This window comes from Hemicordylus capensis, chromosome 2 (assembly GCF_027244095.1).
Source record: "Hemicordylus capensis ecotype Gifberg chromosome 2, rHemCap1.1.pri, whole genome shotgun sequence".
In the NCBI taxonomy this organism is placed as follows: domain Eukaryota; kingdom Metazoa; phylum Chordata; class Lepidosauria; order Squamata; family Cordylidae; genus Hemicordylus; species Hemicordylus capensis.
In genome coordinates this window covers 26,478,300-26,497,838 of record NC_069658.1, presented here as the reverse complement: position 1 = coordinate 26,497,838, position 19,539 = coordinate 26,478,300, and the positions used below count along the sequence as shown (strand labels likewise).

The window sequence follows — 19,539 nt, the reverse complement described above, 5'->3', positions numbered from 1 at the left end:
CAGATCCGAGACCCTCCTAGCGGACGTGACAGCAACCAGAAATAAAACTTTAAAGGAAAGCAGCCTTAGGGGTATGGTCCGTAGGGGCTCGAACGGGGCCTTGGTAAGGGCCTTCAAAACCAGATTCAGATCCCAGGTGGGGAATCTATGGACAGTGGGAGGACTAATGACCGAAGCTCCCTTGAGAAATCTCTGAACGTGGGGATGCTGAGCCAGCGAGGAACCCTCTAACTGTAATACCGAAGATATGGCAAAAACTTGACGGCGGAGCGTATTGGGACGAAGCCCCTTATCCAATCCCTTTTGTAGAAAACTTAAAACTAAACTCACAGGTGCAGATTTGGGGAGCACCCCCCTGAGCGCCACACCATTTCGAGAACACCTTCCAAGTTGATTGGTATACTCTGACCGTGGAAGGCCTTCTGGAGGCTAGGATGGTGGCCTGAACGGAGCTAGGGTAGCCACAGGCAACTAAATCCTCCCGCTCAACCTCCACGCGAACAGATTGAGCCAGGCTGGATCCGGATGGAATACCGGCCCCTGACGGAGTAGGTGGACATTCGACCCCAGCGGGAGAGGTGGCTCAATGGACATTTCCACCAGGTTCGAAAACCAAGGCCTCCGCGGCCAGTGCGGGGCCACCAGCACGACCTCTGCGTGCAACGTCCGAACTCTTCGAACGGTCTGGGGGAGAACTGCGAACGGGGGAAAGGCATAAATCAGCCCCTGCGGCCATGGGAAGGTCAGGGCATCCACGCTTACCGCCCCGGGGGAGTGATACCTGGATAGGTAAAGGTCCACCTTTGCGTTGTCCGTCCTGGCGAACGCGTCCATGACCGGTTGCCCGAAGTGCCAAACTATGCGCTGAAAGGCCATGGGGTCCAGGGACCACTCTGCTGGGTCTATTTGGGAGCAGCTCAGCCAGTCCGCGGCCACGTTCATCACCCCACTGACATGATCCGCTTCCAGGGACAGTAGATGCGATTCTGCCCATGTCAGAAGGAGAGAGGCCTCCCGCATCAGGGCCTTGGATCTTGAGCCGCCCTGCCGGACGACATGGGCTTTGGCTGTGGCATTGTCCGTCCGCACCAGGACGTGACACCCCTTTATCACTGGAAGGAATTCTGAGAGGGCCAAGCGAATCGCCCGCAGCTCTAGCCAGTTGATTGAGTTCACGTGTTCGTCCGCGGACCACATGCCCTGGGCCACATGTTGAAGGCAGTGCCCTCCCCAGCCCAGGAGACTGGCGTCCGTGGTCACCTGCACCCGCTCCACCGGGAGGAATGTGGTTCCCCTTGACGTGGCTAGAGACACCCACCAGTGAAGGGACCGTACCACCCGAGGCGGGAGAACAATTGGTCGCCTGGACCGACCCATCACCTGGTCCTGGTATTTGAGGAGGAACCACTGGAGCGGGCGAGAGTGGAAGTGGCTCCACGGCACTATTCCCAGAGTGGAAATCATGCGGCCCTGCAACTGGTACAGGGATAGAATGTCTGAGTGGGGGCAAGTTATCAAGGTCTGACAGGACACAAGCAGAGCCTCCCTGCGTTCCGGAGATAAACAGACAGTTCCCAGGACTGTGTCTATCTCCGCCCCCAGATGTAGAACCTTGGTTCGAGGGAGCAAGGAACTCTTTGGCCTGTTCACAATAAACCCGTGAGCTTCCAGGACAGAGAGGGTCAGCTGGACATCTTGGTGACCTTTGATCCTGGGTGGTGACCTGATCAAAAGGTCGTCCAGGTAAGGGTACAGGTGGACACCCTTGGTCCTCAAGTGCGCCATGAGTGCCACCATGATCTTAGTAAACACGCGAGGCGCAGTCGAGAGACCGAAGGGCAGAGCCCGGTACTGAAAGTGCTGGGAGCAATAGGCGAACCTCAGAAAGCGCCGGTCCTGTTCGTGAATAGGCACATGAAGGTATGCTTCCTTCAGATCCACGGAAGCTAGGAAGTCCCCCCGCTGGAGGGCCATCAGGATGGAACGTAGGGTCTCCATGCGAAAACACCTCTTCCGAAGGAACCTGTTCACGAACTTGAGGTCCAGGATGGCCCTCCACTCCCCGTTCTTCTTGGGGACTAGGAACAGGATGGAGTACACCCCTCTCCCTAATTCCCCCGGGGGAACAGGCTCGATTGCTCGGATGGCCTGCAGATGGTGAATGGCCTTCAGCATCAAGTGGTGCTTCGCTACCTTGTGGGAGCAAGGGGAGGGGAGAAAACGATCTGGGGGCTGGGCTGCAAACTCCAGAGAATATCCTGAAGATACAGTCTGCAGTATCCAGGCATCGGAACAGGTCTGCGCCCAGGCGTGTGCAAAGTTCCCCAACCTGCCCCCCACTAGGAGGAGCTCCTGATCCTGGGGAGGGAGACCTGGGAGTGAGTCACTGGGTCTGGGCTCGCTTGAAGCCCGACTTGGGGGGTTGTCCGGACTGCTGGTTCTTACGAAAGGAATTGTCCCGAATGGAGGACTGGTTCCTATTCCAGGAGGGCCTATCAGGCCTAAGGAAGGCTTGTACCCCCTGTAGCCAGAGGAAGATGAAGTGAAACCCCTGCGCTCCGGTCGCTGAGATGAGGTCGTGGAGGGCATAGCATTCTTGTTATCCTTGGTCTGAACCAGGACAGGCTCCAGGGCCTCGCCAAAGAGCTTGCCCCCTTTAAAAGCCGAATTTGCAAGGTTGGCCCTCGACTTTTGGTCGACCTTCCAATTTTTTAACCACAGGTGGTGTCTTACAGTAACATCAGAGGCCAGGGCCCTGGCCGACAGCTAGGCAGCGTCCAGGGATGAGTCAGCCAAAAATCTGACTGCCTTCCCTAATTTATTTAGTCCCTGCTGAAGGATGGGTAGTTCAGGCGGGACCAGGGGAGTGAGCTCTTGCACCCACAACATGGCCGCCCTTGCAAAGATTGAATTTGCGGTTGAGGCGCAGATAGAGAGAGCGTTCGCCTTGTGCGACCTGCAAAGAGCGGCATCACACCTTTTGTTCTCCACGTTTTTAAGGGCATCCTCCTCCTCCTTAGGGAGAACCGCTCCCGTCACCAGGGTGGCCACCTCGGCATCAACAAGTGGCACCTTAAGTTTGCCCATGAGAGAGCTGTCAGCATTGTACATACGATGTACAGCGGGAGGGGGTCCCTTGCCCTCAATAGGCCTGTCCCATTCAGCCTGGAAGGTGTCCAAAAACAGCTGGGGGCATGGAACAGCCACCTCATGGGGTCTCAGTGAAGGTAGCACTGTGGGGTCCCCCTCAGGTCCCTCGGGATTAGGCTGAACGACCCCCCCCCCAGGCGGAGGGTCTTTCTCACTTTGTGGAGAAGGACTGGGTAATCCGTCTGGGAGAACAAGCGGAAACTAGTCTGAGGCAAGGAGGATGGGTCCTCATCGTCCCCCGATAGCTCCCCCTCCTCCCTATCGGAGTCCGAAGCCTCCGAGGGTGCCGGTGCCTCCCTGGGAGCAGGGCAGGAGGGGGTAGCGGCAGGCAGCCGGGAAATCGGGCGGCACGGGGACAAGGGAGGGGGACCCCCTTCTTGGGGCGGTGCGGGCAGGCCAGGAGGCAGAACAGAGTTCGGCGCGGCAGAAGTCGTGCCCAAAATGGCCGCCGGCACACTGGTGGGAAAACTCTGGGCGGGAAAGGTGGCCGGGGCTGCAAGCGGTTGGGCGGGAAAAGGGCGCTGCGCCGCCACAGACGGAGCCAGCTAGGGCAGCTTCTGAAGCTCCTCCGCCACCACTTGCCTCAGCAAAGCCGCAAAACGCGGCGGGATCTCCCCTTCCTCAGCCGAATCTGCTGTTGGAGCAGGGGCGGCAATTTCGGCGGACGCGATCGGGGCGCAAAGGCGCTTGGCGGGTGGAGCGGGGAGGGAGTCCCCCAACCTGGACGCTCCCTCCAAGGGGTCCCCAGGCTCACCAGCGATTACCCCTTCCGATGCCAGCTCCCGGAGCAGAACGGGAGCGTCATAGCCGCCCCACCATCTTGGAGGAGAATTCCTCCGGCGGGCGGCTGCGGTTGGGGCGGAGACCTGCCTGCCGACGAGCGGGAACCTGAGGATTTAGCGCTCTTCTTTGCCCTTTTGCCGGCGTTAGCTGACCCCTGGGACCGAGTACGGGGCGCGGGATCAGGAGCCGCAGCCCACTCGGCACGGCACACGGAGTGTGCTATAGAATCCTCTGAGAGGGAGGGAGAAATCTCTCTTCGCGCTGAGACTCCATCACCGCGGCGGGTATCTGGGAGTCGCGAAGAGGTAAACAATCCCCTTCCTACCCCCTTGCAATACCCTATAGCCGAGATGCAGGAAAGAGTAGGGTACAGAGGAGCAAGAAAAGCGGTCCTGCAGGAGCGAGACAGGGCGAAGAACTGGAGAGTGTTGGGGGATTGCCCCTCCTTCCTGCTGTCAGCCGAAGTTTTGATTGGCCCTGTCTAGGAGCAGGAGGTCGAGACAACCCATCCTAGCTGCGGATGCAATCCTCCTCTGAAGGAAAATGACATTAGACAGTGCCTAACTTGGCTTTTAATTTCAATGGGACTACTTCGAGTAATCATGTGGACCAATATGCTATTGCATCACAAAAAATATCCTTACAATGTGTCAAGTATCAAAAATTTCCAATTCTACATCAATGTTTGCTTGATGTTAGTGGATTATAATATAGATTTGATTTGTCAGTAATAATCCTATTGTGGGGCTCTAGTGCTGAACGTTTCAGTAGGCTTCTTACAAAGCTCATTGGATATTTGGGGTGGAGGTACATTGTTACTCCCATTTCTTTGTTAGTGAAAGCTAACTTCTTAAATGCTGCATTTATTATACAGGAATGATTAATGGATTCTTTTTTTTTTTTTAACTGCAGCTTTATGGGGAATTTGCTGACCCATTCAAACTCTCTGAATGTAAGCTGGCCATTATACATTGTGCTGGTCTTTCAGACCCGATTTTGGTGCAGACCCTTTGGCAAGAAATAATTGAGAAAGGTAGGTCCAGTTGGTAAACTAAACTCTTTGAAGGAAAACACAGAATGACATAATTCTGTGTCCTCCATCAGTTCAAGTAGAAAAAGATACTCTAGCTCCACCACATACATGCTAATGATTTTAATTGAAAAAGAGGATATTATTCTTGATCCTGAAGTATGTTCCTAAGTGATGTATCTTTGCAGATGTCAATAAGCCAGATGTCAATTGGTCCATGAGTAAACATGGTTCTAAAGTATGCCATTCCAGCTTAAGGGCCTGCCTGGAGGCGGTAATAGGCTGGATGAGGGATAACAAACTGAAGTTTGTATAGAGATCGAATGAATGAATGAAGTTGAATCCATATAAGATGGAGGCACTGACTATGGGGGTCAGGACCCAAGACATGGTTTAGATCTGTCTGTTCTGGATGGGGTTACACTCCCCCTGAAAGGTAAGCTACATAGCTTGGAAGTGCTCCTGGATCCAAAACTCTTTTTGGTATCTCAGGTTGAGGCAGTGGCTTGGAGCACTTCTTATCAACTTCAGCTGATATGTCCAGCTATTCCCATTTCTGGAGGTGGTGCATTTGCTGGTAAATGTAATTTACATTAGGCTTGACTAATGTAATGCACTCTACGTGGTGCTGCCTTTGTACGTAGTCTGGAAGCTGCAATTGATACACAATGCAGCAGCCAGACTGATCTCTGGGACAACCCAAACTATCGCACCATTTAAAAAAGAACATGTGTTTCCGATCAAAATACAATGTGCTGGTTATTACCTATAAAGTCCCCAATGTCTTGGATGCAAGGTGCATAAGAGAATGCCTTATTTGTCATGAACCCTCTCGCCTTTTAAGATCTTCTGGAGAGGTCTGATTATGGTTGCCACCATGTTTGATGACAACCCAGAACCAGGCCTTCTCTGTGGCTGCCCCGAGGTTTTGGAATATGCTCCCTGTCAAAATAAGAGTATTTCTAGCTCTGATTGCTTTTAAAAAGATCCTCAAAACACACCTATTTTCTCAGGCTTTTAAGTGAAATTAATTTTAAACTGCTTAACTTTATCCCGTGAAATTGTTTTAACTTTATATACTGTGAAATTGTTTTGTTTTTTTCTCTGTTTTATATTGGTTGTGTTAAATTGTGTACACCGTCTAGATAGGTATGTGTATGAAACCAATTTTGTTCCCCCCCCCCCAAGATCAAAACAAAACACAAAATGGTCAAGCCAGCTGTTTTGACAAAACAGACATTTCGAGTATTTCAGCCATAGGGAACAATGGGGAACTGAATCGCCCCATTGTTCCCCGTGGGTAGCTCCTAGGGACACCAAAGTGGGTTGAAGAGTAGGGCATGATGGGTACTATCTACCACCCAGTCTACAAAAGAAATGGGCAAGTAGGCAATTTAAGAAAAAATAACCTTTTTCCCTGGACCCCCATAGGACTTGTGGGGGTTTGGGGGGAAAGTTAAAATTGTTTTTAAAACTGCTCATTTGCCCATTTGTTTTGTGTTTGGGGTGGTAGGTAGCACCCATCATGCTACCTTTCACCCAAGAAGTTACTCATGGGTAACAATGAGGTTCTCCAAGCTGAAATTCTCTCTGGTATCTTGACGGTAACCCTGCCCCTCCTGGTGATGTGCATATGTGCCTGGCTTCCCTCCTTCGGTCTTTCTTCTTCTACCGACAGAACAATATTGTTGTGAGTTGCTCCAAGCTTTTTGAAGAAGAAAAAACACCTCTTTATCTTATTCCCCTGTATTCGTCTCTTCTTAGCTCTTTCTTACTGTTTTTAAGGTTGCTACTTCTCTCTTTCCCAGTTTGTGTTTTTAGAGTTTTATTCTGTGCATCTACTGCGTCAAGTTCACCAAAAAAGCATGAAAAAACAGGGCGTCTGGGAACAAGCACTTAAATCTTCCCAGACAGCATTGACCTCCACTGTAATGCAAGCCAGGTCCAGCAATTCTACCAGCTGCCCTCGGCCCACCACCTTGAGTTCGCCTCCAGCACATTTGGGCTCACAAGCCCTTAGCACCACACTGCCTACTGATGCCCCAAGATCAGGCCTCATCCAGGTATTTTATTGTGCCCATGGATCTGCACCAACCATCTCAGTACCATCAAACTTCAGGCACAGGTTCACCACAAAAATCTACCCCAATTGTATCAGGCTTGATGGCTCCCACCATACCGCTGCCAAAGAAGAAAAAGAGATCCCACCCTGCGGGCTCCGAAGCCCACAAAACCTCAGCTCGCAAAGCTGACTTAACCCACACCGAAGCCTCCTAAATGGAAGTCTTTGATGGAGAACCTTGAGTCCATTATGAAACCAAAAAAGAAGCTGAAGCAAACAACAATGTAACTCACTGCTCAACTACATTGGCATTCCCTTGGCCGGGAACACCATCTCAGCTCACCCAGCTCGGCATGCTTGGTATCGGACAATAGCCCAACCATGACCCAGTGTATACTGGGGAGCCCTATTATCCACCCTTGGTAGATCTGCGCTCTGAACCTGAAAGCCATTCTGAACCTGAAGCACTCTAGCTGGAGGATCCACCTTATGAAATGGAGGCGTACTCAGACATCGAGGACTACCGCTCCAAACTGTAAAAACTCTTCCCAAATCCAAAACAAAGAGCCTTTGGTCGATACCGACAGTACCAGCATCCATTGACTGTGTTTGCCATTTATTGCCAAGACCAATCCTACTACATTGTCCAGAATTATTCCAACCTGGACTGCAGGGCTTATCACACTGCAAAACGGTACTGTCTGGCTTATGAACCCAGCTGCCACAGTGAAATCTCATGGCACAAATCCTCTACCAGGGGTTGACCCCAGCATCAGCCACAACACTCCCAGCTGGACCAGTGGGAATATTAACAAGCCGGACAAGCTTGATCCCACTTAATGCCAAGACATGTAACTCAACCATTCCATCTTTCCAGGACAGATTCACAGGCCCTCTCCTCTGAGGTCCTAGCCCCACAATGACATCAGATCAACCGGAAACAGGAACCCCTACCTCTGCTACCATGAACAAGTACACACCAGGCCTCTGCACAGAACACACCAGACCCACGGACACAGACGGAGCAGTTGATCCCAACCATGGGGGAGCAACCATCATCCCATGAGGACAAATCCCTGGATGACACACAGTCTAACCACGATGACATCACCATGGACCAAGAGTCTGAATATGAGGATGTGGAAGTGCAATCCACCCAGTCAGAGCTAGCATCCTTAGGCTCCTCACTGCTGGATCTTCTAGTGGACCCTAAATCTGGTTTTCTGCAAATTATGGAATGCCTGTGGTCTATAAGGATAACAACTCCCTTACCAGGGTCCCTGTTAGGGTATCAGACCATATTGAATGTGTGTACTTGAGTTTGGGGGCTAGGGATAGATTGGGACTTCTGTTGGTGTACCGATTGCCCCGCTGCCCAATGGAATCCCTTACTGAGCTCACGGACTTGGTTGCAGAACTCGCGTTGGAGTCTCCCAGACTTTTGGTGCTGGGGGACTTCAATGTTCATTTTGAGACCAATTTGTCTGGGGCAGCTCAGGAGTTCATAGCAGCCATGACAGCTATGGGCCTATCCCAAGTGGTCTCTGCACCGACACATATAGCAGGTCACACGCTTGATCTGGTCTTTTACTCTGATCAGGGTGGTGTTCCGTCGTTGGGGACTCCTACGATCTCCCTTTTGTCATGGACGGACCACCTTCTGGTTAAGGTCAGACTTACATCCACTTCTAACCTCTGCAGGGGCAAGTAGCCGATTAAAATGGTCCGCCCGAAGAGATTATTGGATCCAGTAGGATTCCAAGAAGCCTTGGAGAGATTTAAAATTGGCTCTGCCAGTGATCCTGTTGATGCCCTGGTTGAGAATTGGAACAACTTGCTCACCAGGGCAGTAGACACGATTGCTCCTAAGCATCCCCTCCGACCTGCTTCAAAACTGGCCCCTTGGTATACGGAAGATCTACAGGGGCTAAGGCGGCAAGGTAGGTGACTGCAGCACAAGTGGAGAAAGACTCGACTTGAATCCAACAGATTATGTCATAGAGCACAGTTAAAGATCTATGCTCAGGTGATACGAAGTGGTTCTTTTCTGCCCGTATTGCTTCTGCAAACTCGTGTCCGGTGGAGTTGTTCAGGGTTGTGAGGGGACTAGTATCGTGCCCCCCCCCCCGCCACTTCCCCTGAACCAGAATTTGGAGTCATCAGTTATCCGCTATGATGTGTTTAATGAATTTTTCACAGATACAATCTCTCGGATTCGGGCCGACTTAGACGGCAACTCCATAATTAATTTGATGTCTTAATTGAAAGTGTCCAACAACTCCTTATGTGGTTCGACTGGATCGGTTTCAGTTTGTGACTCCTGAGGATGTGGACAAGCTGCTTGGAGTGGTGAGGCCTACCACTTGTTACCTTGACCCTTGTCCAACATGGCTTGTTCTATCTAGCAGGGAGGCTGTTGTAGGAGGCCTGGTGGAAATCATAAATGCTTCTCTGAGGGAAGGCAGGATGCCTCCTTGTCTCAAGGAGGCAATTATTAGACCTCTTTTAAAGAAGCCTACATTAAATCCCTCAGAGTTGAGCAACTATAGGCCTGTCTCCAACCTCCCATGGCTGGGCAAGGTAATTGAGAGGGTGGTGGCCTCTCAGCTCTAGGCAGTCTTGGAGAAAATTGATTGTCTAGACCCATTTCAAACTGGCTTCCAGGCAGGCTATGGGGTGGAGACTGCCTTGGTCAGCCTGATGGATGATCTCCAGTTGGGAATTGACAGAGGAAGTGTGACTCTGTTGGTCCTGTTGGATCTCTCGGTGGCTTTCGATACTATCGACCATAGTATCCTTCTGGAACGTTTGAGGAGGTTGGGGGTGGGAGGCACTATTTTACAGTGGTTTTGCTCCTACCTCTCGGACAGATTCCAGATGGTGTCAATCGGAGATTGTTGCTCTTTAAAATCTAAGCTTAAGTATGGTGTCCCTCAAGGCTCCATACTCTCTCTAATGCTTTTCAACATCTACATGAAACCGCTGGGAGAGATCATCAGGGGATTTGGAGCGGGATGTTATCAGTATGCTGATGACACCCAGATCTGTTTCTCCATGTCAACTTCTTCAGGAGATGGCATATCTTCTCTGAATGCCTGCCTGGAAGCAGTAATGGGCTGGATGAGGGAGAATAAACTGAAGCTGAATCCAGATAAGATGGAGGTACTTATTGTGCGAGGTCAGAACTCCAGAGACTATTTTGACTTACCTGTTCTAGATGGGGTCACACTTCCCCAAAAGAAACAGGTCCGCAGTCTGGGAGTACTTCTGGATCCACACCTCTCCCTGGTTTCTCAGGTTGAGGCAGTGGCCAGGGGTGCTTTCTATCAGCTCCGGCTGATACACCAGCTGCTCCTGTTTCTCAAGATCAACGACCTCAAAACAGTGGTACATCTGTTGGTAACATCCAGACTGGACTTCTGTAATGCACTCTATGTGGGGCTGCCTTTGTACGTAGTCCGGAAACTTCAGTTGGTTCAGAATGCGGCAGCCAGGTTGGTCTCCGGGTAATCTCGGAAAGGCCACATTACTCCCTTGTTGATGGAGCTACACTGGCTGCCAGTTGGTTTCCGGGCAGAATACAAAGTGCTAGTTATAACTTATAAAGCCCTAAATGGCTTATGCCCTGGGTATTTAAGAGAACGCCTTCTTCGTTATGTGCCCCACCGCCCATTGAGGTCACTTGAGGAGGTCAGTCTCCAGTTACCGCCAGCTCGTCTGGTGCCCACGCGGAGACGGGCCTTCTGGATTGCTGTACTGAGATTGTGGCATGCGCGCCCTGCTGAGATGCGATCCTCCCCATCTCTGACAAGTTAAATAAATAAATAAATAAAATGCAGAATATATTTCATGTATGGCTACCTCCTTGGGATTCCAACTGACACATCACAAGACTGATCCCGACCTATTTTTTTTTAACTCATTGATGTGGATGCACGTGCCCCCATTTCTCTTCCCAAGAACACTGTGCTCATGGAAATTGCTAACGCTTGTTGGCAAAAATAATCATCCTTGCCTCAGCCAATCAAATGACTGGAGAATTTTTATAGTGTCTATACTGAAGAAGAGCAAATGGGCAAATTTTTGCAGTGGCATCCCACCACTCACTCAGTGGTGGTTGAATCTTCCTTATCTAAACACAGATCCCACCCAGCCTCCATGCCGGCTGACAAAAAGTGCCAAAAACCTGACACCTTCAGTAGGCAGCTATATTCCATCTCAGCTCTTCATTTGAAAATCGCTAATTATGTAGTATTCAGTGCTCATTACAACCACTTTCTGTGGGAATGACTAATGCCATTCCTTCACCATCTTCCTCATGACAAGAAAGAACCAGCCAAGGTGTTCCTGAGTGAAGCTGCTTACCTAGCCAAGCAGGAGTTATATTCTGCAAGACATTTGGCAGAATGCTAAGGTCATGGCCACCTCTATAGCAATTCATCCCCATGCCTGGCTTCACCCTACAGAACTAGCGTATGAGGCTTACTCCCGCATAGAGGATCTTCCTTTTAACGGTGATGCCCTCTTTGGAGAAAAGATGGATGAGACCCTGCAGAAGGTCCAACATTTTTGCTCGCATCTTTGTTCCAATCTCCCTCGCAGATCAGCAGACCCAGCAAGTGGACCGGAAGCCAGCCCCAATGCCCCTCCTCCCAGTTCCAATCTACAGAACATTCCTTTTGTGCGCCTCACTACCAGTCCTATGGGAAGAGACAGCCGTATAACACCCACTGGCCTACAGCCCCAAAATCTTGGCTGTCAGCTCCCTTCCCCAAGAAACACTTACTGTCCCGTCCAGGGGACCCACCTACCCCCATATCCTCCCGCCTGGGAAGCCATTACATCAGATTCACGAGTCCTTACAATCATAAGAATTGTTTACATGCTGGAATTTTCTTCTATACCCCTTTCCTCCCCACCCATCACTACAACCCTTATCTCAATGTTGCTGGAAGAGGTAGTCTCTCTCCTCCACAAGCAAGCCATTGAACCGGTGCCAAAACTAGCCACACGGGGTTCTACTCCTCTTATTTTGCCATCTCCAAGCACAATGGAGGCCTTCGCCCCCTCCTGGAACTCGGGAACTAAACAAATGCATTTCATACACACGCTTTCACATGATGACCATACCAACCATCCTCACTGTCCTTCAAGAGGGGACATGGATCGCTTCCTTGGACCTCAAAGATGCTTAATAACACCTCACCATCCACCCTCAACACCAGCAATACCTCTGTTTCAGGACCCAAGCCCACCAGTTCAAATTCCTATCCTTCAGCCTGGCCTCGGCCCCGAGGGTTTTCATTAAATGCATGGATCCCAGTGGTGGCCTTCCTGCAGCAACCAGGAACCCAGATTTTTCTGGTCTTGGATGACTGGTTGATTGTCGGTGATACTCTGCAAATAGTCCAATGCTTCATTGCAGCCACAATCAACCTCTTAAACCATCTCGGTCTCCAAATCAGTTATGATAAATCCAAGCTCAACCCCACGAGATGCATAGAATTCACAGGACTCCTGTTCCACTCCATACATGCAAAGATTTACCTGCTGACATGGAGAATCCATGCCATCTAGTTACCCAAGTTGTGGATTGTCCATGGCACCACACCCACACAATACAATTATTAGGCTACATGGCCTCAATGATACAGGTTCTCCCCCACATGTGTCTATGCTCCTGCACCTTACAACACTAGTTCCTCCCACACTTACCTCATCACATCCACTAATCCATCCTCTGATGAGCAGAATATAATCTTAGCCTGGGGTCCTCATTCCATCCTCCATTACCATAGCACATCATGACCATGGATGCATCATTAACCAGATGGGGAGCTCACATGGGCAACCTCCATATCCGGGGCTTGTGGGAAATACAAGAGGCCAAACACCACGTAAACTTCCTCGAACTGTTAGCCATCTTCAAAGCCTTCAAGGGGTTCCTGCCTATCCTCAGACATTCTGTCATCACACTCTAGGCCAGAGATTCTCAACGTTGGGTCCCCAGATGTTATTGGACTTCAACTCCCATAATCCCTAACCAAAGGCCACTGGGGCTGGGGATTATGGGAGCTGAAGTCCAATAACATCTGGGGACCCAACTTTGAGAATCCCTGCTCTAGACTTACAACACAATGGTGAAAGCATATCTAAACAGACAAGGAGGCACCAGCTCCATGATACTCCATCTAGCACTAGAAATATGACAATGGTGCATACAACATTAGATCACCCCCATGGGATGATACATATCAAGGGCAAGGTCAATTTGAAAGCAAAAACTCTGAGCAGAGCTGGCATGGACTCTCACAAGTGGCACATAGACCCTTCAGTCCTCCAGTCCCTCTTCGCTCTGTAGGGCACCCTGGAAATAGACCTCTTTGCATTGCCCTTCAATGCACAATGCCACCAGTACTGCTCTAGGGCGGAAAGGGCAGGCACTCTCCAGGGGACATGTTCGCCCTGGACTGGACTCTTTGCTTACCAGTTCCCCCACATCCCACTCATCCACAAGAGAAGCGAGAGTGCATTCTAATAACGCCTTGGTGGCCCAGGCATCCATGGTTCCCTCGCCAGCTTCAGTTCTCCGTGGCCTGCCATCTTCAGCTTCCCACATTTCCTCACCTATTCAACCAACAGTCTGGTTGGCTCCATCATCCAGATCTCTAGAGATTCCACCTCACAGTGTGGTGGATCCTCCCCCCTCCGCACAGGACCTGCAACACATCCTCACAGCAGCCAGGAAACCTACAAAATTAAAATCTTATCAGCATAAATGGAAATGTTTCCTAGAGTTTTTACATTCTAGAAACGCTTCTCCCACTCACCTGTCCACCACAGACATCTGGTCCTACCTATTACACTTGAAAGAGTCCGAATTAAATCTGCAGAGCACTGGCATTTTATGTGCACTGCAATACTGACTAGAGACAATCACAGTCGTTATTTGTTACCCACACAAGCCCGAACAGGGGCAAACAGGGCTCTTCTCAGACTCTTTCTCGTTCGGTCGTAAGGACCATCAGACTGTGCTACCATTTAGCCATCAAAGATATACCCATCTGTGTCAAGGCCCATTCCAACTGGGCAGTGGCAGTCTTCACAACTTTTGATTGTGTGGTTCCGCTGGATGTAATCTGTCAGGCTGTGACTTGGGTGTCTCCTCACTACTTCAAGCATCACTACACCCTGGATGTGCACTCCCACAGAGATGCTTCCTTTGGAATGGCTGTTCTTCAATCGCTCTTTACATGATCTCCTGCCTCCAGGTAAGGCATGCACAGGGTGCAGCTTGCTGTGTGCCCATTTGTGTAGAGCACAGAGACAACACTGAAGAACGACAAGTTGTTTACCAAGAACTTTGGTTCTTCTAATCTTAATCTGTGCTCTTAAAACTCTTACACACCCACCCATCCTCCCCTCTCTAGTTCTCTAGGCCAATGGACTCAGGGACTGAAGGAGGGAAGCCAGGCACATATGCACATCACCAGGAGGGGCGGGCTACTACCAAAAAGGAGATAATTTCAGCTTGCAGACACTCTGACATGGGCACAAAGCCCATTCATGTAAGTATACAGATGACCACTAGAAGAACTAAAGTTACAGGTAAGCGACCTGCCATGTTTCGAGTTCACCTTTGTTCCCTATGACTGGAACAGTTTTGCATTGCAATCTGCAATGCATTTTGCAACCCTGCAGAAGCACACAGTAAAAGGTAATCTGTCCCTCCCAACATGGAACACACATTTCAAACACAGTCCACAAATGGCCCCAAAAGAATCACTGACCGAGAATCCATTGCCAGCCACAGTGCCAGTGGTGCAGTAACATCATTGGCACAAGTTGCTCTCTCACACACAATTATGACTCCTTACTTCCTATCATTGCAACAGCTTGCCACAGCAGCATCCTTAGCAGCAAGCATAGCCATAAGCTCAGTTAAAGCAACTTCAGCCACATTTTGACTGAGTACACCTTGCAATGCAGATTGCAGAGCAGAGCAGTGAGTGAAGCACAAGTTAGTCTCAAGGCCAGACATGGAGCTCATCAAAGTAATCACCAAGAAATATGAGAGAGAGAGAGCTGCCACTGTCCAAGTCTCTAACTCACAAACAAAACAAACCACAACTCAAGGAAGGCAGGCACCCATGTTCTGCCTCTGTCAATCTGAGATCCAACAAAACCAGATAACTATAGTAGCAATAAAGGAAAAATTGTGCCATCGAGTTGGTGTTGATTCCTGGCAACCACAGAGCCATGTGGTTTTCTTTGGTAGAATACAGGAGGGGGTTTACCATTGCCATCTCCTGCGCAGTATGAGCTGATGCCTTTCAGCTTCTTCCTATATTGCTGCGGCCCAATATAGGTGTTTCCCATAGACTGGGAAGCATACCAGCGGGGATTTGAACCACCAATCTCTTGCTCCCTAGGCAAGTTACTTCCCCGCTGCACCATTAAATGCATTATAGACTTAATCCTGCTACAGTACTTCAAACAGGGGTGAGTAGATTGTCATAAAGACGAGTATCTTTGTGAGTTGCTAACATTTTACAGATGTGCTAATATGGTGCCTTAATGTTCTTTACATTCTTGGTTTAGAAAGACTAATGTTTATGATCCAGGGTTCTATAAACATGGGTATGCATTTATGGCCCATCCACAGGAGGTTTGTTTTGTTTTGGGGTCTGTGCTGTGTATTTGAAGAAAAAACCAAAGCAAATAAGCCCTTAAACCTTTTAAAACAGTATATATTTTCTCTTTCAGCTCTGAGTGATAGTGTGGCTATGAGTGCGGCTGACAGGATGCATGCTCTAAGCCTGAAGATGATCATGCTTGGCAAAATCTATGCTGGGACACCTCGCTATTTTCCTTTAGGTATATATTTCAGATTATGTTTGGGAAGCACACAACCATTCATACTTCTGCTTACACAGGAGTAAATTCCTTTGCTTGTTTGTTTTAAAATGGGGAAGATATTTCTAGGAAAATGTTTACACAAAACACAATGAACAAATATTTGGGAATAAGACTAGAAAACATAGGAAGCTGCCTTAAGCCAGACTCTTGGTCCATCAAGCTCAGTATTGTCTGCACTCACAGGCAGCGGTTTCCTCCCTAAGGTTTCAGGCAGGAGTCTTTCCCAGCCCTACCTGGAGATGCCAGGGATTGAACCTGGGACCTTCTGCATGCAAAGCAGGTGTTCTCATAGCCACTGTGCTATGGTCACAGATTAATACTTCAAGCTATTCCATTTGTCCTTTTGAACTGTCACATTACGATGTAAAGCTGGAGTGGTCTAAAATAAATGTGTGCATACACACGGGCACAAAGCAACATATGCAGTCCTCTGACTACAGTCAGGAAGTACCTGCAGTTTGGGGTCATGCAGAGGAGAGAGAAAGCAGGATGAGTGCCTGGAAAGTATACACGGTCTTCCCATTTAGAGTAATGACTGACGCACAAATCATGCCAATCTTGGGGCCAGCTGGTGGGGAGGAGAAAGGCTCCATTAAATGTCATGCTTATCGCCACGTATGTAGTTGAATTGTACCCTGAGTGTGTTGAGTATTTATGGCTTCCATGTGGTCCCACAAATGGTTACTACACCTGCATAGGTCACACACTGGAACCTTCCTGAACTCTGCCAAAGGAAGCAGAAGCAGGAACTTCTGTCCACTGCCCTGGTGAAAATCATAGCTTTGTCCACACAGACTTGAAGTAAGCTCCTTCCCAGTCAGTTCTCTTCTAATGATCTTGAGAGCTATTGACATTTTCTCCCTTTTTTGGTTTTTGCACTAAGACTAGCTGTTCCTTTTAAATTACGTTTTAGGAAGCTGCTATACTGTATATGGAGTCAGACCATAGATCCATCTCGCTCATTATTGTCTACCCAGACTGGCAGCAGCTTCTCCAAGGTTGCAGGCAGGAATCACTCTCAGCCCTATTTTGGAAATGCTGCCAGGGAGGGAACTTGGAACCTTCTGCTCTTCCCAGAGTGGCTCCATCCTCTAGGGAAATATCTTACAGTGCTCACACATCAAGTCTCCTATTTATATGCAACCAGGGTGGACCCTGCTTAGCTAAGGGGACACAAAAAGGGTGAAGCCCTCACTTTTATTTCTCTTCGGGATTTTCTTTCCTCAGTGTCCTTGTGCCTGTGGCAAAGAGAATTACCTTTCAGATGGTTCACTGTTTTGAGGTGCATTGAGCAAAGGTGCCATACAAGTGGAGGGTGGGGGGGGAGCCCTGGAAGTGTCGTCGTCATTAAAATCTTGCAACAAAAATGGACTGTCATTGCTGGTTTATTTCCCCCCCTCAGATTTCTTAGTGCAGTATCTAGAACAGCAAGTTTGTTCTTTGAATTGGGACGTGGGATTTGTAACTTACACAATGCAAGAAATTGGTGTGCCACTGCCAAGACTTCTTGAAGTATACGATCAGTTATTCAAAGCACGGGTAAGAGAAGATATTCAACATTTTAGATTGATGATGATGATGATGATATCCAATACATATCTCAATATAATGCTGCTGATCAACACTAACAATATTTCCCCAGCACTTCCAATTGTCTGCATTTTGCCTCCAGTTGTACTAATTCAGAAATTCTTAGCTGCACTGAGGCTGAATGTGAACAGTGCTATTCAGGACCATCATTTTTCCTGTAACTCTAGCCTGGTTTTGTCCGTGTCTTGTAATATCACAGCATAGTAGAAAAGGACTTGCCATAAATTGGGTAGAACTATATGTGTCACAGTGTGTTCTCCACAACTATCAGCGTAATACTGTGCATGCTTACATAAGAGTAAGCCTCCTAGAACTCTAGAGTTCTATAAGAGCCAGTGTGGTATTGCAATAGGGTTGGGGAGATCCAGGTTCAAATCCCCATTCAGCTACGAAACTCACTGGATGACTATGATGGGCCAGTCATTTATCTCTCAACTAACCTTCCTCACAGGGTTGTTGTGAGGATGAACCTGACCATACACTGAGCTCTTTGGAGCTCTTTGGAGGAAGAGCAGATGTTAAATGTAAATAAATAAAATGGATCTTAATTCTGAGTAAACATGCATTGGATTGTGCAAGTTAATCCTTGGAAGATATGTGTTGGATGCCTGCCCTCAAGCATGCAATGGTGTTGAACTAATTTTGAGGACTGTGTAAGGAGTTGGAAAACCTTTACATTTGTTAGCTGTGTACTAGCATTTTAGGCACATGTTGATGAATCACCCCCACGTTCATATGATTTAATTTTTCCTTATAGGACCCATACTGGAGCAAAATGAAGAAGCCTTTACACCTTTTGGAATGCATTCATGTATTATTATCAGGATATGTGCAAGACCCTAACAGAGTGGCTGCCTTTGAAAGGTAACTTTGATTTTGGCATATTGAGACTGTAAGCGGACTTTGTGTTGTTTCTAAAGAAAATTAATACTAAGTACCATTGAAATTAATGAGGCTTAAGCTGGTCATTACTAACTAAGAAATTAATATAACTAAGGAAGTTAGTAATGACTAAGCACCATTGAAATCATTTCCATGGTACTTAGTTACAGACTCTTTAGATACAATCCTATATTTGCTGATATGGTTCTCTTTTGTATTGGTGATAGTAATTGTAGTATTGGAGCATTAGGTAATAATGGTTATGAAAATATCACCATTCTTGCTTACATTGGTTTATTTTTCCCCTTTTATATAAAAACTTAATAAAATAACAAATGGGGGGCAGGGCCAACCAAACAAAAGAGGCACATTTTTAAAATGGTGATTTTCTTTATTTAGCAGGGGGAGCGTGACTGGCCCTATCCATCCCCAGCACAGCATCCCTTCAGTGACACTCTCACATTTTGGAAAGACACATAGCTGCATGTCGTTGCATACACATTTATACTGGGAGAGAGGGGAAGATGCAGAATTTGGCTCTAGGCACATTTCAGAACCTCACTTAGAAGCCATTTCTGATAAATTATTTTGCCTGTAGTGGGAAGATTGTGGTGAATCAAATACATGAGGTCCTCTATTCACAGGGATTCTGGTCTTGCCTGAAACCACAAATACAAAAACCATGAATAAAGAAACCCACTACCTAATGGCGCAGCGGGGAAATGATTTGCTTAGCGAGGAAGAGGTTACTGGTTCGAATCCCTGCTGGTATGTTTCCCAGACCATTGGAAACACCTATATCAGGCAGCAGTGATATAAGAAGGTGCTGAAAGATATATCATCTCACACTGCGCAGGAGGCGGCAATGGTAAACCCCTCCTGTATTCTACCAAAGAAAACCACATGGCTCTGTGGTTGCCAGGAGTCAGCACGGACTCGAGGGCACAACTTTACTTAAAAAGGGCACAACTTTACTTTACATTCCCATTCCCTATGGGAATGCAGGGGGTAGGTTCATTAAGCTAAAAAGAAAGGCCCCAAAGCATAATGAGGAGGAATAAAGCATAGTACCTTGCTGTCCAGGTCTCTCTAGCAAGCCCCCCCCCCCCAAAAAAAATCTTCT

At 48.4% G+C, this 19,539-nt stretch overlaps 1 protein-coding gene across 1 annotated transcript in view; it reads left to right on the top strand.

Moving 5' to 3' along the window:
- The window catches only part of NUP155 (nucleoporin 155), a 72,162-nt gene that overhangs the window by 51,641 nt on the left and 982 nt on the right, over positions 1 to 19,539 (top strand). Inside the window, exons 31-34 of the mRNA XM_053297191.1 lie at positions 4,846 to 4,966; positions 15,792 to 15,902; positions 17,347 to 17,483; positions 18,292 to 18,398. Coding sequence (XP_053153166.1) covers positions 4,846 to 4,966; positions 15,792 to 15,902; positions 17,347 to 17,483; positions 18,292 to 18,398 — 476 coding nt within the window. The remainder of the gene's footprint in view (positions 1 to 4,845; positions 4,967 to 15,791; positions 15,903 to 17,346; positions 17,484 to 18,291; positions 18,399 to 19,539) is intronic.